The sequence below is a fragment of the Anastrepha ludens genome, chromosome 5 (genome assembly GCF_028408465.1).
Source record: "Anastrepha ludens isolate Willacy chromosome 5, idAnaLude1.1, whole genome shotgun sequence".
In the NCBI taxonomy this organism is placed as follows: Eukaryota; Metazoa; Arthropoda; class Insecta; order Diptera; family Tephritidae; genus Anastrepha; species Anastrepha ludens.
In genome coordinates, this window is record NC_071501.1 from 22,599,008 (window position 1) to 22,623,269 (window position 24,262).

At 35.7% G+C, this 24,262-nt stretch overlaps 1 protein-coding gene and 1 non-coding gene across 5 annotated transcripts in view; one reads left to right on the plus strand and one right to left on the minus strand.

The window, feature by feature from the left end:
* The window catches only part of LOC128864458 (NPC intracellular cholesterol transporter 1), a 52,824-nt gene extending 29,535 nt beyond the window's left edge, over positions 1-23,289 (plus strand). The window contains exons 7-14 of one of the 4 annotated variants that reach the window (XR_008454689.1): positions 375-491; positions 3,844-4,154; positions 6,107-6,406; positions 6,477-7,866; positions 18,198-19,070; positions 19,171-19,247; positions 20,699-21,006; positions 21,065-23,289. Coding sequence is in view for 3 of the 4 variants with exons in the window: in XM_054104122.1 (XP_053960097.1) it covers positions 375-491; positions 3,844-4,154; positions 6,107-6,406; positions 6,477-7,866; positions 18,198-19,070; positions 19,171-19,247; positions 20,699-20,704 (3,074 nt within the window). In the remaining variant the exon portion in view is untranslated. Of the gene's footprint in view, positions 1-374; positions 492-3,843; positions 4,155-6,106; positions 6,407-6,476; positions 7,867-18,197; positions 19,071-19,170; positions 19,248-20,698 lie in introns of all 4 variants that reach the window. The other 3 variants (XM_054104123.1, XM_054104122.1, XM_054104124.1) reach the window with 3 other exon arrangements.
* Positions 8,972-9,090, minus strand: LOC128865469 (5S ribosomal RNA). The gene has a single exon (XR_008454814.1). It is a non-coding gene; the product is annotated as a 5S ribosomal RNA (ribosomal RNA).
* Positions 23,290-24,262: the final 973 nt, after the last annotated feature.

Sequence of the window (24,262 nt, forward strand, 5' to 3'; positions counted from 1 at the left end):
TGTTGTTAGTGTAGTGCCACCACCTTTAATGAATGTGCCTTGATTCTAGCTGTTTAGAGATTTAATATTTTTAAGAATTTTTTTTATTATAAACCTACTTGAATTGTGGTGGAAAAGAAACTAAATTAAGCTGCTTTTTCATTCACTTATAAACATTTTTTGGCTTATGATGCGTATGTATTAACTAAATCACCTATGGTGTTTTTGAAAACTCATTTCATCTACGAAAATATGCATTATAATTATTCCCGAAAATTGTAAAGGGATATATTATTTTTTTTACAGCATTTTTGTTTTTAATCTTTGACTCTTTTATATATATAAATTTTTTTTGTTTACTAATATTTATGTAATCTTATGCATTGGTTGTTTAGTAGGTGATGGTTTGGATAGTGGGCTGTGTAACGCCACTGTTAACAACCGATTTACTGGACAAGTGAGTAACGAGTTTGCACCCGAGGAGGATTCCCCACTTCAATCGAAGCTGACCAGTATGTTGAATATGAAATTTTGAAATTTTGTGTCGTAGTTGTTGTGAAATCATTTTCTCGAAATTGGTTTGCTTTTGTAAATATCTGCTGTTCATCTATACTTTCAACTTTTTCGCGAATGTGAATATGTGTGCGTGATGATTGTTTGTGTGTGTGTGGCTTTAGTTTCCATTTTCGTTGCGCTATCAACTGTAGAAATGTCATTAACTGTTAAAGAGTTGGTGATGCTAACCATTTTTCTTCTACAAACATTTTGAGTTTCGATTTAGTTGCATCAGAAGCACTCATCTTTAACGAATGCTGTTAAATTTATAAAAAATAAAAAACTATTGCACTTCTTTACATTTTGAATTTTGAAAAAAAAATCTTTTACTAACTGATTTTGAAATAAATACGACTACAATAACGTTAACTATTTTCTTGAGATTTTTTTAGGAGTATAAAATATGCATATCTAAGGAGTTACTACACACTAGAATTTGCAGAAATCACCTGATAACTTTCCTGCTGCCTAAACTTGACAGTAAAAGGTTAATTGAATAAAGTTTTCAGGCCTTAGGAGAAAAGATAAGTCATAAAAGGCTCGCGAAAATTGCATTTCCCCACTTACCCCGTTTTTCTAGGATATAACGGATAATACGAAAATTGTAAAGCCGATCAGCTACTCTTCAACTGCTTAGTGATAGAAGCACCATTGGTATACCTACGGCCGCGGACAAACTAATAATTAAAAACAACATCCAAGAGGCCACTAGGTCATGGAGAGATGAAGGCACCTGCGTAATAGCTACGTTAGTGTGGCCGTAAATAAATAAGAAAAAAAAACAAAGGAACTGTTTAGCCTTTCAAGAGAAGATATTTCGAACGTCGTGGCTTGTATAACCAGTCATTGGCTATTTGGCAGACATTCATTGAGATTAGGAGTTTTCTCCCATGAATATTTGTGAGACGTTGTAGAGATAAGGAAGAGGAAGTAACAGTTGAGCATTTCCTTTGCAATTGTCTAGCCTTAGCTAAAATCAGAGCAGGTTTTCTAGTTAGATACTTTTTCAACTCCCTTACGGAACTGTCCGGCGTGGGGATTGGACCAATCCTATGCTTCATAAGACTCACAAAATGGTTTCATGAAGAAAAATAAATGAGGTTCCCGCGTGTCGCTTAGTGACATCACAATGTACCTGAAAGGTCTAAGTGAGTTGGTCGTACAGACTGACTACCACCATAACCTAACCTCACCTTGGTTGGAAAACGGCAATCGTTTTTGCGGGGGGAAAATAACGAAGGGCTTTCATTATTTCTTAGGCACTTTTCACTGATGGGTTAGGAAGCATACGCTGTTCTCAAAATAACAAAGCAAAATCAAAAAAAAAAAAAGAAACAAAAAACAATTGATTTCCTTAGAAACAAACTAATACAAATATTCATTGGAATTTGACTCGAATGCTTTCGAACCACTAACTCGCGAACGAAAAAATTTAGGGAGCAAGTTTTGTTTTTCTGCTTTCTTGCCCTCGGCTTTCTAGTGAGTGGTTTAAAAGTATTAAAAAAAAAATATTTTCAACTCACCTGCGGAAAAATTAAACTCTCAAGCAAAATCAAAAAAAAAAAAAGAAACAAAAAACAATTGATTTCCTTAGAAACAAACTAATACAAATATTCATTGGAATTTGACTCGAAAGCTTTCGAACCACTAACTCGCGAACGAAAAAATTTAGGGAGCAAGTTTTGTTTTTCTGCTTTCTTGCCCTCGGCTTTCTAGTGAGTGGTTTAAAAGTATTAAAAAAAAAATATTTTCAACTCACTCGCGGAAAAATTAAACTCTCAAGCTAAAATGACAATCTATAAAATTGCTCATTTGCCGGAATAGCGTCAAGTCAAAAATTCGAGAAAAACGGCTTCACAGTTTTCAGTCCCCCTCTAAGTTAAAGTGAAGATACATTTTTATATAAAGTGTGATCAATTTAGAGATATCCGATATTAAATTGAAATAAAACAACGAAAATTAAAATTGATTGGCAATCTTTACTATTTTTGTGTAGAACCATTCATGACATTTATTTTTTCATGATAATCCTTTTCAAATGTTGGCCAGAACTGCGCCGTAATTCGGACATCCGTAAACAACAATTTTGATTGACTCACATCTCGTGAATAATTTTAGTAATGTTGGCCTCCAATGCCTCCATCGAAGCTGATTTATCCACAAAGTATTTAGACTTTACATACGCCCACAAATAGAAGTTCAAAGGTGTGATATCCCACGATCTTGGTGTCCAATCCACTGGTCCGAGACGAGAGATAAATCGCAAACAATGATGCAGTAAATCCACTGTTCCATTGTTTAACGGGCTGTATGTCAAATAGCGCCGTCTTGTTGGGACCAAATGTTGTGGAGGTCACGGGCTTTAATTTCCGGCGCCAGCCTCGTCTTTGGAAAAATATGAGCTGATGATTCCACCAGCCCATAGGCCGCACCAAACGGTTGTTTTCAATTGAATGGCTTCGGGCTTCGGGTTGTTCGTGAGCCTAAATACGGAAATTTTGCTTACTGACGTAGCCATTACCAAAAAGTTGGCCTGAGCGCGCGATGAACGCTTTTCACAGAGTGTCGATTTTCGTAATGCAATTGTACGATTTGTAAGCGTACGTCTTTCCATGACGAAATATCAATGAATACTGAAAAAATGACGTATTTAGTTTGACAGTAGTCACTTGATCTGTCAAAAAAACTCGGTCGCAAAAAGTACCTTACATCTGATCATCCTTTATGCATATTTACATTTGTGTATCAGAAAGTTAAAAAAAAGAAATAAAAATAGTTTATGAAAGATCAAAATTCCGAGTTCAAACAAATATGCAAAATAAATTGTGTAGTTTTCCAATTATTTATAATTCTACGAATAAGTAAGAAATTAAATCTAAATCTCTCTAACTTACTTCGTCCACTTCCTTTGCTCAAAAGTGATTTTTAGTCGTGGCAAATCAACTACCTCTGAGTACAAACTTTCAGCAAAATTTACCAATTTCTTCCTCCTCAGCGACTACAGAGCCTCAGCACTCAATATCCAATTTTATAAAACTTTCACAACTGCATAACTAAGTACATAATTCCAAGCTACAGCAATTCATGTAACTCTAATAAATACTATTAATTTGCGTCTGCTCGTTCTTAACTTTTATTTCTTCATGTCCTTAGCTAATATAACTTCATACAACTCTCACTGCACAGCTTCTCCATTTGTGCATTGTGCAATTTGTTTAATGACTTCGAAAATGTCTTGTATTTATATTTGTTTTTGGGTTTTTTCGAAACATTTATTTTAATAAACATTCTGCATACTCTATTTTACAGATGATGAAAACGAGGTGGACGGTGCTCAGGGCTCACTTGATGAATATGAAACCGGTTATTTTGAAAATCTCGGCGCCAAAACGGAAAAGTGTCTTGAAGCCTTCTTCACAACTTGGGGCAAATTCTTTGCGCGACGTCCGAAAATGACGTTGATTGGTGGTATTTGTTTTGTCATGCTTATGGGCTATGGCATCAAGTTCTTGCATATAACTACCGATCCGGTGCAGTTGTGGGCCTCGCCACAGTCAAAATCGCGAATTGAACGGGAATTTTTCGATTCACATTTCCAGCCGTTTTACCGTTTGGAACAGGTGAGTCAATTCTATCGCGGTGTTTTTTGAAAATTTTTTTAAATTGTTTGCTGATTTGTATGGATTGCGTATGAAAAAGGGAAGAGTATTTGCAAGCCGCAAAGTTAATCTTGCAAGTCTTTTCTCATTATAAAATTATTATAAATATGCACCCATCATCAACACTAACATGAAGCACTTTATTATGCAAACATGAATTTTTACTAAGTACGTAGATAATTACAAGTAGGCGCAAAATTAATCATCCAATTTCGGTTTTGACCAAATAAAAAAATAAATGATTTTGGGTAATCCAAATATTTAATTCGACCTTATGCGCTCCACTGCTTGTTTGTTAGATTGATAGATTTACCAGGTTTTGGCCATTAGCTATGGTGAAAAACAAAATTGGGAGGGAAATTTCGGCTGCCACGTCACTCATCCAATCCGTCATTGTTCAGACGGCAACGAAGCGTCATAGGTACATTTTTGTGTTAATGTCATCAACACAATCTCGGGATTTTTATAAACACATCCCAAGTGACGTCAGCCTATCAGGTGATACCGCCAAATTCGCTCAGAGTCGAATAACGGTCTGCTAAAGGGTACTTGGGATATTCGCCAGCCGATTTCTGGCCGCTCACCTCACACGTATTCACAGCAACGAAGTAACATGAGCGGAGACAGTGTTGATTTTTTCGTATATCACTAATACAATCTCAGTTGTTTTGTAAACACATCCCCTGTTTCGTCAGCCTATCAGCTGATTTTGTCAAATTCGCTCAGAGTTGAATATGCTAAAGAGCACACCTCTAAAATTCTTTCCTCGGCAGCCGATTTCTGCCCGCTCGTTTCACACGTATTCACACACCCGTCCAATCAGTAATTGTTCAGACGGTAATGAAGTGTCATTAGTTAATTTTTTACGTGTATCACCAACACAATCTCAGTTGATTTGTAAACACATCCCCTGTTCGTTCAGCCTTTCAGCTGATTTTGTCGAATTCGCGGAGAGCCGGTTAAGGGTCTGATATTTTCCACACTTTTGAAAATCTTCTCACTATATAGTTGACAGGTGTCAAACATGATTGACGTACATCAATTGCAATAATTATAAACATTTTGATGGTTTGATTAATTTTGCGCCATCTTGTACTTTTGCAACTGCGAATAAGGGTCAGTCAGGATTGGTCTAAAAACGGTTCAGAAAATATCCCTTCTTAGATGTATGGTAGTTCCTGGCAAGGCTTCATACTATTGGTATTTGCTAGAAGAAAAGTACCTAAATCGTGTTAGCCGGCCTGTAATAATAAAAAGTTCTAATAAACAGCTTAAATAAAAAAAAAAAATGAATAAAAATCATGTATAAATTATGAAACCCTAAATTATATACTTTCTGCTATTTCCAAGATATATTTTTTTAACTCGAGGGTCCTTGAGGAATAAAATTTGCGCGCAGAATACTAGAACTACCTACTAAAAAGATCTATGCGTGGCTTAATGCCAGCCGGGTTAACCTAACCTAACCTAACCTACTAGAACTACTTAGTTCGCACTTTCAAAATACCATTAGCTCTGTTTTCTCTGAACCAGTTAATATTTCAGTCTTCTTAAACTGCCGAAAGATCGCTGTTGGGAGGGGGACATAAATACTTTTTTCCGATAGTCAAGCTGGGATCAGGGCCCTGCCGTCGCCATGTTGCAGCTCTCTTCTGGTCAAGTCCTGTCAGGATGAGATCAAACATCTCGAACGTGCAGGAAGCATTTCTTTTATTTGGGTTCCAGGGCATGGGAACTTAGCGGGAAATAACTCGTGGTTTTAAGAAATAAAACTTGCTTGTAGAAAACTAGAACTACTTTGTTCGCACTTTCAAAATGAGATTCGTTTTTAAAAATATATAAGAATATGCCCTGCTCTGTTTGGTTGTTACAGATTTTGAAGTTCTAACATTGAATTACATATTTTTATACAGGTAATAATCCATGCGGTTGACTTACCCGATATCGTGCACAACACGTCTAATGGTCCTATCCGCTTTGGCCCAGTATTCGACAAAGCGTTTCTCGCTCAAGTCCTCGAGTTGCAAGAAGAAATTATGAATTTGGGTAGGAAGAACAATGGCACCGTGTTGGAAGATATTTGCTTTTCACCTTTGTCGAGTGAGGGTACGTCAACGAAAGATAGTTCCAAGTGCATTGTACAATCCATTTGGGGATACTTCGGCAACGATATCGAACGTTTGGATGAAACTGATGAAGATGGCAATTTCGAGGTAAAGTAGTCAACAGTTAAAAGGTGCTTTTTTGGATTTACATTTACATTTTACCTAATTTTATTTCCAGATAACTTACTTGGATGGATTATATCAATGCACTAGAAATCCATATCTATGTCTGGCACCCTATGGCGGACCAGTGGATCCAGCGGTTGCTTTGGGCGGTTTTTTGGCAACTGGTGAACAGTTATCGGGAGAGACCAAATTCGAGCGTGCAAATGCCGTAATACTTACCTTCCTAGTGAATAATTATCATGACAAAGCCAAGTTGGGTCCAGCCTTGGAATGGGAAGAACGCTTTGTGAATTTTATGTTGAATTACACGAAGACTCGTATGGGCAAACACATGGATATTGCATTCACGTCGGAACGTTCCATTGAAGACGAACTAAATCGTGAATCTCAATCCGATGTTATGACAATACTCGTTTCCTACATAATAATGTTCGCCTATATTGCAATTTCCTTGGGCCACGTTCAGGAGATGCGTCGCGCACTCATCGACAGCAAAATTACGCTGGGTGTTGGTGGTGTGATCATAGTGTTGGCATCCGTGGTGTCTTCGGTGGGCGTTTTCGGCTACATTGGCGTTCCGGCTACACTTATCATTGTCGAAGTTATACCTTTTTTGGTATTAGCTGTGGGTGTGGACAATATTTTCATATTGGTGCAGACTTACCAGCGTGATGCGCGTCGCGCTGACGAAACACACGAGGATCACATTGGGCGAATTCTTGGACGCGTTGGACCATCTATGTTGCTAACTTCAGTGAGTGAAAGCTGCTGCTTCTTTCTTGGTGGACTCTCCGATATGCCTGCTGTGAGAGCATTCGCGTTGTATGCCGGCATGGCGTTGCTATTCGATTTTATACTGCAAATCACTTGTTTTGTTAGTCTACTAACACTCGACACCAAGCGGCAAGCCGAAAATCGCTTGGATATTTTCTGTTTCATACGTGGCAAGAAAAGTGATGCAATACCCAACCACGAGGGTTTGTTGTACAAATTCTTCAAGAGTGTTTATGTGCCCTTCATAATGCGTAAGACGATGCGTGTAATTGTTATGATTGTCTTCTTCGGTTGGCTATGCAGCAGTGTCGCCATTGCGCCACGCATTGACATCGGACTCGATCAGGAGTTGTCAATGCCACAAGATAGCTTTGTGCTGCACTATTTCCAAGCACTGAACAAATATTTGAGTATTGGACCGCCCGTGTACTTCGTGTTGAAATCCGGCTTGAACTTCTCCACAACATTCCATCAAGATCTTGTTTGTTCCGGCAAATTTTGTAACGATGACAGTGTGTTGACTCAAATTTATCTAGCCAGTCGTCGCGGAAATGTGACATACATTGCACGTCCTGCCTCTAGTTGGATTGATGATTATTTCGATTGGAGTCAGTCGTCAAGTTGCTGTAAATATTTCCCGCAATCTGGCGATTTTTGTCCACATCAAAGTAAGTTTTGTTTGCCGATATTATAGTGATTTCTTATTATTTTATATGTTGTAAACATTGCAACAAAATTGCAAATAACGGTTGTTTTTGGTTATAATCATAGTGTGTATGTTTACTCGTAGATATGAAAAGTGTTCGGAATGATGGGAAAATTAATTTGGTTACTACTTTTTATTGCTACGGTTTGGTTGAGTGGTGTTCGCCTACTAGTCATAAAAAAATAATTTTAAAATTCAAATTAAAAAAGTGGGCATTTACGAATCGTCACGCTTATGCCAGAGACATGAATGTGTCAAAATTAAAATGTTGTCAAATACTCTATGAAAATTAGAAGGTTTGGTTTCTGATAATATATAATAAAATATTTGTGGTTTTCATGTACACCTGGCATGCTGCGTTGTCATATAATAGAATTTCCAAAAGTTAATCAAGTCAACCCATTACTCAACCCCTGCTTCTGACATAAAGGCAAATGAAATTTTTTGTTGCAACCTCCCATTAGACGCCATAAATCTAAGTAATTAATACAAAGCCTTGACCAATGGGGGGTCATATATTGGAATATTTTACTTTCTTGCCTTAGAATGCCACTCTTCTAAAGATAAGTCATCAATTTTTAGGCCATAACTTTGTTCGAATTTTCTTTTTATGATGCCCAGTCTTCATCTTTAGCTGGAAGAAAAAAAAGGAGGGTTAGATATGATGAGCTTTTATAAGGAAGCTTAATTGCCAATTGGAGAAGGCAATGTTTGGGTTACGAGAGAAGGTAAACCCTTTACCCTAGAACATAAGTACGTTACTTCAACTTCCATTATCTTCCATTATCTACGAATCTAGTGAAGAAACCCTGCAGATATATGCCTTTGCCGAACAGCACTTTGCTTGAAGTAGTAAAACAAGTAGATATGTAAATTCATTGACTAAATGAAGTAAAAACAAGTAGAGAAATTCATTGAGGAGCATTGAACTGATTGAAATATGTACATACATATAGCAAGTGTTAATATAAGAGCAGAGTATAAAATTATAATTTGAAATAAATATTATATTAATAAAAAATGCAAAAATAAAAGGAAGAAAAGAAAATAAAGAAAAAAATGTTGGATGTCAACAACACGCGGTGTTCCCAAGCGGTCCCCCATCCAAGTACTAACCGCGCCCGACGCTGCTTAATTTCGGTAATCGGACGAGAACTGATGTTTTCAGCGTGGTATGGCCGTTGACAATTTTAATTCTTATACTTACTTCAAACTCAAACTTTCCTAATACCAAATATACCCATACCCACTATTATATTAAATCCATAGCTATGCACATAACATATCTTATGCAGAGCATTAAAACAATTAACGTTGGCTATAAAGAAATCTTATACATATATACACATATGAATTATTTGAAAGTGTGTATAAACATTTAACCTCTTGCGCTATAAATTAATTTCCAAAAGGGTGTGACTATCCCGTGCAAAAAAATTCCAAATTAGCTTTTACTTTAAATAGTTTCGGTTAAAGCTTTGGGCAGATCGCGTGCGCGAAATGCACACAATTCTACTATTTATTATTTAATATATGTATAATACATATTTTATATGTATTTATATATTATGTTTAATAAAAGATTGGCTATTTTTTACAGTTCTTTATTATGTAAGGAGCACAGAAAGCTCAGAAGACGTGTGTGATACGTCTTTTAAATTTTGAGACCGAATTTCGTTGGACGTGTATAGCAAGAGGTTAATATTCCTACAATATTCCGATTGTTAATTTATGCTTAAATGTTGGGTTAGCTATAACTAGCATCTTTTCGCTATCTACATGCATATAAATATAAAATATTTCTGAATTTGTTTGCAATGCGTAAATGTGATAGTGGTAGTTATTTTAGCTCTGCAACTACTGTTCTTCTAGTGAAATTGTCTGTTGTCGTTTATAGGTATTTTCCTTTTTAAGAAAAAAAAAAATAACATAGTCTATGTGCTTGTTTGCTGTATATAGTTTTTGGTTGGCTGTTGAAAAAAGGCGAACAATTTGTTTTTTATTTTTTGAGCTACATATTTCTAAATCGCCTGGGAGATGATTAAAAAATTGCATTGATCATTTTCCCTGCTCACGGTGTTGGGTGCTTTCTTTCATATATAAAGAAAGAGGACTAGGCGTTACATGGAGAAAATGCACATGCAATCAGTGTGATTTTTGATCCACTTGAAACTTGCACTTTATTATACCAAAATTTAATGATAATTGATAATTTAATTTAATTTAAACTCTGAGTAAAAAGTTTGATGGAAATTTACCGAACTTTTTACAAATTTTATGCAAAGTTCGACACTTTGCTTTATATGGTTTTTGTTGTAGTATCAATTATATTTTTATAAAAAATAATTGAAAACACAAAATAAATTAACAAATAGTCAAGACTTTTCAATATGTGGTGTACACTTTCTTTCGACGTTGATGGTAGGTTTATTGTATGATCCAAAATCCAGTTTAATAGGTATGCTGACAAGAACCGCTCTCCTGGATAATAACTATTTATTTATATAACTTCTGCTCAAATATGAACGAGACGTTATCAATAAAACGGTCCGCGGTTGACATATGGCAAAAATAAATTTTTTGTTTTTTGGTAGGACTGTTATAAGCTTACATGGCAAATTTCAGCGTGATATGTTACATAGTTTTTTTTCTGTGCTACTGTAAACAAGTCAAGCTCGAGTGTGTTCTTCGAATTTAACGATGGAAATTCAAGTTGAACAAAGAATTTGTTTGAAATTTTGTTATTCCAACAAAATTTCGGCTTCAGACGCCTTAAAAATGTTGCAGACAACCTATGGGGCTCTGCTCTATCGCGTGCACGTGTTTTCCAGTGGTACAAATCGCTCAAAGAGGGCCGTACATCAACCCAAAAAACCACGCCAAAGTCGCTCAAAAATTAAGGTTATGCTGACTGTTTTTTTCGATTACGAAGATGTGGTGCACTCGGAGTTCCTTCCGCAAGGCCGATCGGTTAACGCTGAATATTATTTAGACGTTTTAAAGCGTTTGCGCGAGAACATTCGTCTTAAAAGGAAGGAATTGTGGGACAACAAGTCATGGTTCTTGCATCACGATAATGCACCAGCTCACACATCACGTCTTGTTCGCGATTATTTGAACAAAAATAATGTTAATATCGTTCCGCAAACACCGTATTCGCCTGATATGGCTCCATGTGACTTTTTCCTGTTTCCCAAGCTCAAGTTGCCGCTCCGTGGAAAACATTTTGAGACAATTGAAGTCATAAAAGAGAATTCGTCATCGACTAGCTCTCAATCTATTCAGACGTGTGCTAACAAGTGTTCGTAGTTCGCGAATTAGTTATACATAACAGTTAACTCTAAATTATCCTACTCTCGCTTTTGTACACTTTTGTGATTCCGTATACAACATAAAACAACAAAGCAAACAGTTATAACAACACAACAGCAGCAAAATGCCATTACAACCAGAACCGCCAGACAAAACAACAAACAGATTTTCTTTACTAAGCCAATTTGACGACTATACTTCCGACTACTCTTTTCCGCCGCTCACATACAAACAAACATCACTCAATCAACCCAAATACATAACTATTAAATCACCTAATAATGAACTACAAAAACTCAGTCCTTTCGTAATTAAAAAATCGTTAGACGCAATATCTACCCAAATCGAAAACATTAAACAACTTAAAGACGGCTCACTACTGATACTAACACGTAACTCAAAAGTAGCTGAGAAATTTCTAAAGTTAAAAACGATTGCTAACCTCTGTCCAGTGACAACAAAATATCAAGACAATCTAAACACAATAAAGGGAATAATATACGCGCCTTGCCTAAACGAAGTAAACGAGGAGGAGATTTTGCGGGAACTTAAAATCCAAGGCGTGACTGGTATATATAAGTTTACCCGCATGACTGAGGGCAAAGTTGTTCCTACTGGCAAAATTGTCTTATCTTTTGACCTCTACCACCTACCCAAAGTCATCGACATAGCTTGGTATAAAGTTAAGGTCGCCCCTTACTATCCAACACCTATGCGCTGCAAAAACTGCCAACTACTAGGACACACAAAAATACGCTGCACCAATACTGCTACATGCGAAGGCTGCAATCTTCCACCCCACTCTCCATCCGACTGTACACGTAAACAATGTGCAAACTGTGGCAGCGATCATGCATCGTCAGACAAAGACTGCCCAAGATTTAAACAGACTCAAGAAATTCTAAAAATCAAAACCATCACAAAATGCTCCATGGGCGAAGCACTGCGCAAATACAACGAAAATAATACACAAACTGTAAAATCCAAAAGCACTTATGCAAACGTCACCATAACAAGTCAATCAACATCCACTAACAAGACACCATCATCACCAACGACAACAAGTACAACAATAGGAAAACGCCCTGCTACATCCCCACCAACAAAAACTAATATATCAAAACTACAAAAAACAAAGAATTCACTCGAAACCAATAGTTTAAATAATCCTACTAACAAAACAACATCAAACTCACTCACTCAAACCGCTAACGCCAAACAAACGCAAAACTCACCACACCACATATCCCAACAAACCAATAATATTCTGGAAAGCCTTTCTACTATCTCACCATGCAGCAAAATTACTCAAGAATTACTAAAAAAAAACGATTATTTCATGCCCATATCCGACTCCGACGAAGAACCTAAACTATAAAAACTACCAAAATAAATCACTCACACTTACACTCATTTCTATTACCAATTAACTTATTCAAAACAACTATAAATTTTAATTTAACCATACTTAGATTTACATTTACGTATACAGCAACAATATATCTAAAGTTTATCTCCAAGCTAAAATATGAAGCTTAAAATACTACAATGGAATATTAGAGGCTATCTTAACAATTATAATGAGCTGTTGTTGCTAATAAAGAAACATAATACAAAAGAGATAGCACTACAGGAAACGCATATTCAACCAAACTCACCAATTCCTATTCCAATTAACTTTAACATTTATACCCTTAACTCCTCCAATGCTTTTGGAGGGGTTGCCATTCTTATTCACAATTCCATCCAGCACGAGCAAATAACCTTAAATAACGATTTCGAAGCTATCGGAGTCAAAATATACTCACAAAAACAGTTCAATGTGATATCTGCTTACATATCACCCAACATAAACTTCAACACAACAAATTTGCAAAATGTTCTCGGTACTTTCACATCCTCTAGCCTGATTATGGGCGACTTCAACAGCAGGCATCCCAATTGGGGATCCGTCTATACCAATCGCAGAGGCAGAACCCTAGCCAACTTCATTTCTCAATCTAATTTCATTATCCTTAACGACAACTCCCCAACTCAATTTAGCACACACAATACTCTTACTCACATCGACATCTCAATTTGTTCCCCCACAATTGCTGTCAGCTGCAATTGGTCTATACAGGACGACTTATGTGGAAGCGACCACTTCCCTATACTCGTCTCACTTTTTGAGTCTCAGCAGCCTAGCTCTCAAGTCCAAAAACCCCGATTTATTACTAAAACAGCCAATTGGGTATCATTCAGTCAACACTCAGAAAAACACAACTGCAACCGCCCGGTAGCCGATAATATAAATAAAGAGGCCGCTAATATCAATAAAATTATTCTTCAAGCCGCACATGCTTCCATCCCCCAATCTAACCCAAATAAGTACACCCACAATGTCCCATGGTGGAACTCAAAGCTACAGGAGCTTCGTATTCAAAAAAATAAGTGCTGGAATTCCCTCAAACGAAACATTAACCAAGGCACTGTGATGAGGTACAAACGAGCTAATGCGATTTTTAAAAGGGAACTTAAACAATCCAAAAGAAAATCATTGGAAGAATTTACCTCCCAAATCAACCCCAGCACTCCAACGGAAAAAATTTGGGCTAATATAAAACGACTTAGTGGTTATAAAACAAAACACGGAATTCACTGCCTGAAGAGTCTCAACGCACCCTTTTTCAACATTACAGATCGTAAACAAATATCAGATGAATTTGGCTTGCATTGGTCTAATTCATCTAGTGATAATAAATTCCCTCTATTATTTCAAGATAAAAAGAATATATCTCTCAACATTACGTTCCCACAAACCTCCGACGCCAAAGCATTAGAAATTGAAAGAGAAATAAATTTACTCGAACTTAAATCCGCTCTGCAAAACCTCAAAGGTAAAACACCTGGTTATGATCGAATAACGTACTCTATGATCTCTAAACTTCCTCTGTCAGTAACAAACAGATTGCTTAATTTCTACAATAGCATTCTCCAATCCCATATACCCCAATCATACAAACTTGCTATAATAACCCCTATATTAAAACCTAAATCAAACAAAATTGAAATCGATTCATACCGGCCAATTTCCTTAAATCCATGCTTATCTAAACTATTGGATAAAATTATATCAAACAGGTTATGGTGGTTTGTTCGAAGCAACAAACTTATCCATAACAATCAGGTTGGATTCAAGCGGGGAAAGTCAGTAACAGATGCTCTATTATATGTAGACCATCATGTTGCAGAATCTTTATCCGCAAGAAAACATCTGTCAATAATATCACTCGACTTCGCAAAAGCATTTGATAAAATTGGAATCCACGCTATAATAGATCAACTGCTCGAGTGGAAACTCGGGCCGCGAATTTGCAACTATATAAGAAACTTTATGACCCATAGGAAAATTAAAGTCAGATTAGACAATGTCCTTTCCGAAACTTACCCACTTCAAAACGGAATACCGCAAGGCTCACCCCTTTCAGTAATTATATTCCTAATAGCATACAACAAGCTTTATGCCACAATTTCTTTTTATAAAGAAGTCTCGTTCTGCGCTTACGCAGATGATTTCAATCTTTTAGTTAAACAAAAAAAAGATAAAAATGTTAGTATTAATCTAAACAATTTATTTGGAGACATTAACTCCTGGTGTAACTACTCTGGTGCTTCACTCTCGGTACAAAAATGCAAACACTTACATATATGCCGTAAAAAACAGTGCTCGCCCTCTGTCCACTGCAACAACATCCAAATAAATAAGGTAGATACTCTAAGAATACTAGGAGTCACTTTTAACAACCACTATAATTGGAATTCACACATAGCACTTCTTCAACAAAACCTTTCACAGCGCCTTAATATCATCAAGTGCCTCTCTAGCTTCAAATTCAATTGCAACTCAGTAACACTTATACAAGTAACGAAAGCGCTCTTGATATCAAGAATTGATTTCGGCCTCTTCCTATATGGTTTCGCACCTAAATCTGCTCTAAATAAATTAAGAACTATTCTTAATGCGGCTATAAGAACCGCGCTAGGAGCATTTAGAACGTCCCCGATTAATAATATGCTTTTTGAAGCTAACATTCCCTCAATAGAAGCGAAAAGGGACTATATCACAAATAAATTAAATAAAGTGCTTATGAACAGCTATGATGCCCCTCTCTTCAAAATTGCTCAAACCTACAAAAAAAATAGGCCATCTAAAAGAGTCCCATCAGCAGTTAGTAGAGCAGTCCTCAACAGCAAAAAACTTAACCTTCCATATCTACCACTAAAACCTATTCTAACCCACATCCCCCCCTGGCGATTACAGAAAGCCATAGTTAACACTGAGCTCCGAAAGTATAAAAAATTCGAAACACCTGCTATAATATATCAACAAGCTTTTGCACACATACAAAATGAACTCAAGGATTACACCTTCATATACACAGACGGCTCCCAAAGCAATAATATGATCGGATTTGGCGTAACTACCGAAAATGCAAACTTAGTAGTATCCAACCTAGCTGCATACAGTACAGTCTACTCTGCTGAATTAATTGCTATCATGTCGGCTGTTAATATAATTAGAAATAAAAAAGGTAAATTTGCAATTTGCTCTGATTCACTTTCATCTCTCGATGCCATATCCAATATCGAAAACAATGATTCCTATCCCAGTTCTATCCGTAGTATTTTACAAACAAAATACCCAAATATTTTACTGATATGGTCCCCGGGCCATGCCCTTATAAAGGGTAACGAATTTGCTGATAGCACAGCTAAATACGCCACCATAGCTCCAGTATTAACAACTACTAATCTAAATGTTAATGATATAGCTGAATTTCTTAAGAAAAAATTCATAAAACAATATAAGTCTGAGACTTGGCAAAAATGCTCAACTTGGTACAAAGCGCAAAATGTAAAAAAGCTTGATTTAAGCAACCTCCCAAAACACGCTAACCTTTCACTTTCTAGAATGGACCTTGTTAAGCTCACGCGAGTACGTTTGGGCCATTCAAAATTAACCCATAATCACCTTATCGACAGCAATACCCCCAGAACATGTCAGTTTTGTAACTCCACCCCGATCTCCATTAATCACGTTATGTCCGAATGTTATGCCTTCAACTCACTAAGAAAAAATATATTCCATAACTCCGATCCCATTCAATGTATTTTCAACCCCACAATCGATAATATTAAAAAAATTATAGCTTTCTTAAAAATATCAAAATTATATTACGAAATCTAAACAAGCATGTCGAAAAATTATATTGTATCTCCTAACTTATAATGAAATTCTAAACGACGCATAAGCACTTAGTATTAAACATTAATTAAGCACTAATTTTACATCATAAGAAGAAGCTGAAGGCCTTAGCAGCCATAGCTTTCCTAACTAGGCTTACAATTTTAATTATAAGTTTCAGTTTGTAATAATAATAATAATAATAATAATAACTGATAATCAATTGTATGTGGTTTTTATTTCATAGATTAATATAACAAAATATAATTAATATTTCAAGGATCTTTTAAAATTTAAACTAGTGAAAATAGGAACAAAAAGGAAACATTCAGTTGGTCATTAAAATAGGTACGAAATATAAATAGATATGATACAAAGAGAACTTAGTGAATTTATTAAAAATGCTGTTTAAATTATCGACGTTCAATCAATAACCACTGTGTCCACCATGATTGTCAATGATTTTTTGTATTCGATTTGGCATAGCATTGATAATCCTACGGCAGGTTTCTGTGAGAGTGGAATACCATAGTTCTTGGATTTTTTGTCATAAATCCTGTTTATTTTTGAATGTTTTCTTTTCGATTCGCTTTCTTAAATCTTCACAAAGGTTTTCAATGGCGTTTAGGTCGGGTGACTGGCTTGGTGAATTCATAACTTTGACATTATTTTGTAAAAACCATTTACGTACTAACATTCAGGAGTGTTTTGGGTCATTATCGTGCATAAAAATATAATATCAACAAATAATAGCATCACTTCTTGAAGTATGCCCTTGAATAGGCCTTACTCCGTTACCAAGAAAAGCATCCGTAAATCATTACGTTGCCGCCATCGTGCTTCACTGTTTTTTTTTTGTGAACTGCAGTAAGATTTCTTGTTCTTAAGGACGTATGACATTTCGTCCAGCATAATTTCCAAATAAATTTATTCTTGTTTTATCGCTCCAAAGTATGTTGTATCATTTTTCCATACCCTCTGGTCCACACCATAGCTTGTGCTCTTGAGCAAAACTTTTTCTCTTCCTTAAATTTGCTTATCTCAACAGAGGAACTTTACGAGCTATTCTGCTTGACAGTTTTATGTTGTAAAATCGACGCCATACAGTTCTCGCTGATATTACGTTGTTGATTTCAACTGCAATGGCCTTTAATGGCTTAAAGGGATTTCTTTTGGCAACATCCACAATTAAATTACCAGTAGTGCAAGTCGTTTTCGGTTTGTCACCGTCGTTCTGTGGATTTTTTGGGCTTAAGGGCATTTACAACAACATTTTTGAACCGTTAAAGAGCTTCAGCGATATATTTGTACGATATTTTTTTCAAAGATTGACAACAAGCCTCCGCTCCGCAACTTTCCAATGACCCGTCTTTGAAAGAAATTCATATTAATTATTTGTTATTAAACGAACTATCAAATTTTAGCTGCTTATGTTCATTCAAAATTTTTCATTTAATTTGTTAAAATGCAAATAGTGATGCCATTTGTAAAAACAGCGAAATTTCAATAATAGCTTTAAGTTTTTCTGAGCGCCACAAAGAAATCCTTAGATAAAGACAGCGTACCCATTTTTATAACCATATGTGTAATTATTCCAAAATCTTCTTAATAAGCATAAAATTAAAAAAAAAAAATTTAAAAAAAATATTCTGCTACATAGTGTAATATAATATGCTAATGCTATCCACTGTGTTTTAAAACCCGATTTTGTTAGATAGCGTACTTTAATATGTTTTTATATGTTTCATTCACAGATACTGCCTGTTCTGACTGTGTAATCGATAAAAATGAAATCCAGCGTCCCACAGCTCACGATTTTGGCAAATATCTAACCTTCTTCCTACGCGATAATCCTGACGATAGTTGTGCCAAAGCTGGTCACGCTGCTTACTACAGTGCCGTGGAATATAAAACAAATCCACGTACAAATTTGTCCACAGTCGAAGCATCATATTTTATGGCCTACCATTCCATATTGAAAACATCAGCTGACTACTATGAATCGTTACGTGCGGCACGTAAAATCTCAGCTAATATCACACATATGCTGCGCGGACGTTTAATGTCACAAGGTGTGCCACTCGAACAAACTCTCGATGTCGAAGTATTTCCATATTCCGTCTTCTACGTATTCTACGAACAATATTTGACTATGTGGCCCGATACACTACAAAGTATGGGCATATCTGTGCTGGCGATATTCATTGTGACATTCGTTCTAATGGGTTTCGATATACACTCATCACTGGTGGTGGTGATCACAATTACAATGATTGTCATAAATCTCGGTGGCATCATGTATTACTGGAATATTTCATTGAATGCTGTATCGCTGGTGAATTTGGTAATGGCTGTTGGCATTTCGGTTGAGTTTTGCTCGCATCTGGTGCACAGTTTCTCCATTTCAATGGAGAATACACGCGAAAAACGTGCCGCAGACTGTCTAACCAAAATGGGTAGCTCCATTTTCTCCGGCATCACACTCACGAAATTTGGCGGTATTTTGGTTTTGGCGTTTGCCAAAAGTCAAATTTTCCAAGTATTTTATTTCCGTATGTATTTGGGTATCGTGTTGATTGGTGCTGCTCATGGGCTTATATTCCTGCCGGTGCTTCTCAGCTATATTGGTGAGTGTTTAAATCAAGTATCTATGAAATGTGGTTTGTTTGTGATTTAAAATTTCTTAATTAACATGTTTTTTATTTTATGTTTTGTGTTTTTACGCAGGCGCACCCATTAATAGAGCTAAACTGGCCAATTATCAACGGCAGGCGTATAAAGTGCAAGAAACATCGCTGTCTACGGTAAGATTTTAATGAAAAAAATTTCGACGGTTTTTTTTTTGTTATGCTTGAAACTCGAAAAAAGACTTTGGGCTAAGGCGTTACACTAGGGAAATACTCCACTTAAGTAATAGTTCTACTGTAAAAACATAAGAAAACTCCCAACTTTCGAATGATGTTTGAGTGACAGAATACAAATTCGTGCCGTTCTGGTAACTGAGACTGGTAACAGTCACAGAAACGCCGCTTGTAGGCTGTTGCATAGAAATGTGATCGGCATGGTTTCGACAGTTTCGCGTGAAACTTCCTCTGTATTTCCTTACACCACTTTAAAGGCCACAGATGTGACGAGGAGCATATTGAGCAAAATATAAATACAGCAAATGTACCCGTGAAACACGTGGTTGAATGAAACTGTATTTGAAGTAAAAAGACGTCAACCACTTCTCTCGGCGAGATAAGATTATTCTCCTGTTCTGCAATGATTTTAAGTAAATCAATAATCATCGCGCTTCATAGGAAAGGATGGGATCCGAGAAGTGTGAATTACGTCACGTGAAATGTAAGCGATATTCGTTGTACGTCAATAAAACTTAAACCTTGTATCTCAACAACAGGACCTGAGTCATTGGACGTCGATGGGCGGCAGTTCGAGAGCGTGGAGAAGTTTTGCTACGTCGGGAGTATTGTTGACGCAAGTGGAGACTCTCGACATAGATGTTGAACAAAGAGTAAGCAAAGCGAAGTGATACCCTTGGCTTATCATGGAGCGAACTGAGGGTTATAGCGCAAAACCATACTCGCTGGCGATCTGGAATTGTTGACGCCCTATGCTCCACAAGGAGTTAAGGGAAACATATATATGCATATATAAATAGGGCACAATTCCCAGCGATTTGTGCCTAGTCCGTAGCACACACTGTACACAAATCCATAAACCATTCTTTCGTTGCGATCGTCGTACTGCTAACATGCGAAACAAAACAGCGGATACCGCGATTGCTCTTGCAGTTATTTACATGTGCATTAAGAAAAAAAAAAGAATGGATTTGGATGAAAGAGTGGTTGCAAAATAGGAGCAATCGTTCTTATATTAAGTTGTTAGGATATATGAAAATGAGTGCTCCAGAGGAGTATGTATATACATTTTCTATGCATGGACACTGAAACTTATATGCAGCTGCGTAATTTTGTGTCTGCTTTTATAAAAATAGGCTACTCAAATAGGGGAAGCAATCACGCTAAATAAAAGACTTTCTGAGAAGTTGAGATTTCTTGCCGCTGGTCCAAGTTTTGAGGAGGAGGAGGAGACGTGTACGCGCCAATTACTTGTTATTATTAATATTTCTTTCTGTGATGCCATCCGTGCACAAATTTGCTTTCTTTTATTGAATAAATTTAGCCTTCCACTCAAATCTTATTTGTTTCTACGTTTTCAGTATTACACATACCTTTTCTTCTTCTCTTTGTAGACGTGATGCGACTCGATAATCTACCAAAGAGACGATTGCCCGTCAAGTCCAACAAACATCATTCAATCAACACAATCAACAAACTTATTAGCATTTTGTCATCGACGTATTAGCAGGGCGTGTCTTTATCGCGCAGCGGAAGTGTGAAGAAGCGTAAACGAATTTCACAAAAATCAACAGTCAACGCCCAGTCAAAAAGGAGAGCAGAGACGGAGGAGGAGGAGGAGGAGGAGAAGCAGCGAAACTTTATTTGCACTTGTAACAGTTCAGGATATAAAATATAGGGTACAAAGGAAATATATGTATATGTATGTATGATTTTCTTTTTCTTTAATTTACACCGATTGCGAGTTACATAATTTGTAGATGAGAGAGAGACAAAACTACGAGTTTTCAGTGAAGTTTACACCGTAGCTGAATTAAGTTCGTAAAAGGCATTTTTGTTAAAATGGAAGCAAGCACCAATACTTACCAGCCTAAATCGAACTCTGTGATAAACTTAGATACAGGAAGTAAATGAAAAAGAAAGAAAAAAGAAACAAAAACGAAAACAAAACAATATTTGTATTAAACAAAAATGCAATCATATTTCCATAGACTGGTGAACTGAGTAGCTGCAGCTGGAAACAGGGTGTGTTACTGAGTTTTGAAAGCCTTTAATATTTTACGCATTTTTATTCCTATTGGTTTATTCCTAATATTACCTGAATTTTTTTGAACGTATACACATATACATATACAAATGCATACATACATATATAAATATTCATACATATATTCAGCATTAATAAAATTTTATTTTCGAATAACACTTTGCTAATTGGATCAAAACGAATTGAAATTGGTATTAAGGGCATTTTTATCCAAATTATTTGAATTTTTTTCGCATTATTATTAAATTGGTTTACACATACACACACATACATAAGCGTATTATAAATTTCTGTGTAAAATGTAGTATTCTATTTAGACTATTTAAGTTTGCAATTATTTTGGAATGGTTTGTAAATGTTTTTGTTTTTGTTCATTGTAGGTTAAATGAATTTTATTATATTTTACTATAATAAATATATTAGCATTCGCAATTATTAGTTAAAGCTGTGAGGTAAAGGATTACAAAAAAAAAAAAAATAATTACTACATTTTTACAATTTTTTTTTTTAATTTAACTGCGCTCGAATGCATTTTTGGCGAAGCTATTCATTTCGAACTTTATTTCCATTAAATAATGGATTTTTCTCAAATCGATTTTTTCACGAACTTTACATATTGAATTTTTCATTGGATACAAGGCGCCTGCATTAAAGGTGGTGGCACTAGACCAACAACAAACAATGTGTTGTATGTTTCATTGTCACGACAAAGTATTGGCAGCGTAGAAAACAAAGCATGAATTCGCCTTGTTTCATGCTGTACTAATATGTTTTTGCGCAAGTTCAGCATTTGAGCTGCAAAAAAATTTCAAACAGAAAATTTATATTTACAAGTGATTTAAATTTGTAGTAAATTTTGTATTCTATGCTAGAAATTTTAAAATTCTTTATTATTGCAACTGAAAATTCCACATTTTATACTGTATTCCTGGGTAATGAATTTTTTTAATAGAAAAAAAAAATCGTCAACCTAACACAGCTTTCCATTGATGTAATGCGTATTTTCTAAATCCAACCACTATTAGATAAATACTTTAGCAAATTTCACTCATATTTAGCTTTGGTATTTATTGGTGCTTTGTAACGTGTAAAAAACAAAAATAAAAATAACTGAATATCAGCACCGCGAGCAAATAAAGTATTAAAGGTTTAGGCAAAGTATTTGTATTATAACTATTAGTTGAAAATTTAATGTGGCCTTCTTTAATTAAAAACAAAACAAAGAAAAAAAAAATAAATAAAAAATACAAGAAATGAATGCAAACAAAGACTACCATAAATTGGAAAATGTTATAAATGAAAATGAAATGCGTAAATATTAGTAATAAAGAAAAATCTCGAAGATAAGGAAATGTTGTTTCTAAAATGTAATGTAAACAAAAAATGTGAAAATAAAAGAGGAGTAACAATAAAATAAAACCAAAAACAGAAAACAAAGTACAGAAACGAATTCACAATGGAGAAGTGAGGTTACACACATTCACACACATACATACATGCATTAATACAATATTTTTATAATTAATTACGGTACATGCACGCATATATAACAATACGAATATGTATGTACATATGTATGTGTGTATCTATTGAACTTTTCTGTCTGTATTCGTATACTGCGTAGATATATACAAGATATATATACATATATATATACATATATATATACATATATATATATATATATATTTAGAAATACTTCTCTACTAAATGAATGTTAATCGAATGACAAAATGTGTGTGACAAATATGTAGATGAAATGGATTTATCAATTATGAACTAATATAAGACGCAAGAAGAAGAACAAACTATTTAGTTCCTGGTATATTGACTACGACCGGTCTTAAAGTGAAAACAAAAATGTCTTTATTATAAATATGTAGAACTTGAGAAGTATGTAGATAATGGAGAATATTATTGAAATAAAGCGTTCATAAATATGTAAATTGCGTATGTGTTTTATGAAAATTGGTACGCGGTTTGCCTTTTATATTTTGCGCCCTATATTTTTTAAATTTTTGATTTAATTTTATTGCGAATAGTTCATAAATATTTACAAATGACTAACAAGCAACTTAAATAATGACAACATTACGCAATTTTCACTCTACAGGGTCCGGCACTCGAAGTGTAACCAATTAAAAAGGCCATAAATTTGTTTGGAAAATTACTTTTATTCAATTCAAAGTAAAAAAAAATGTGACAATAATACACAATTAAGAATCAATTTACTTTTGCTCGATATGACCACCTTTTGCCTTGACAATGGTCTTGAGACGGCTCAGAAATGAATCGCAAGCTGCCCAAATGTGACTTGCAGGTATTTTGGCCCACTCGCAGGCAATGACTTTTTTCAGCACCTCGAGTGTAGTGAATCTTAGAAATCTAGTTCGGGTCTTGACCCGACCCAAGACCCAAGAAGAATAAGACATCGGATTCTCGTCTGGTGGATTTGAGAGCCATTGTGTGGACGTTATGAAGTTCGGAACGTTGTTTTTTAGTCATTCTTGGTTCACTTGAGCTTTGCGAGACGGTGCCGAGTTCTGTTGAAACGTCAATGGTCTGCCACCGAAATGTTTGTCTACCCACGGCTTCAAAGCAACCTCTGAATAATTTCCCCATAATATTTCGCATTTATCTTGACGCCAGGCTCGGTGAAAACAATTGGAGAGTGGCGGGTGCTGCCTCCTGGTGGCCAATCGATGACTCAAATTGTTCATACGTGGTATGAACGGTCGGTCAAATAAACCCTATCGTTTTGGGAGTTTACGAATTGCTCAATTTTAAAATCAGAAAACACAATGTTCGAAAATTGACCGCTTTCGGTGAATGGAAACAACTCCTTCGCTCTCTCACGTCTGACTTGTTGCTATTTTGGTGTGAGATCATGCGCCTTTTGGATCTTGTAAGG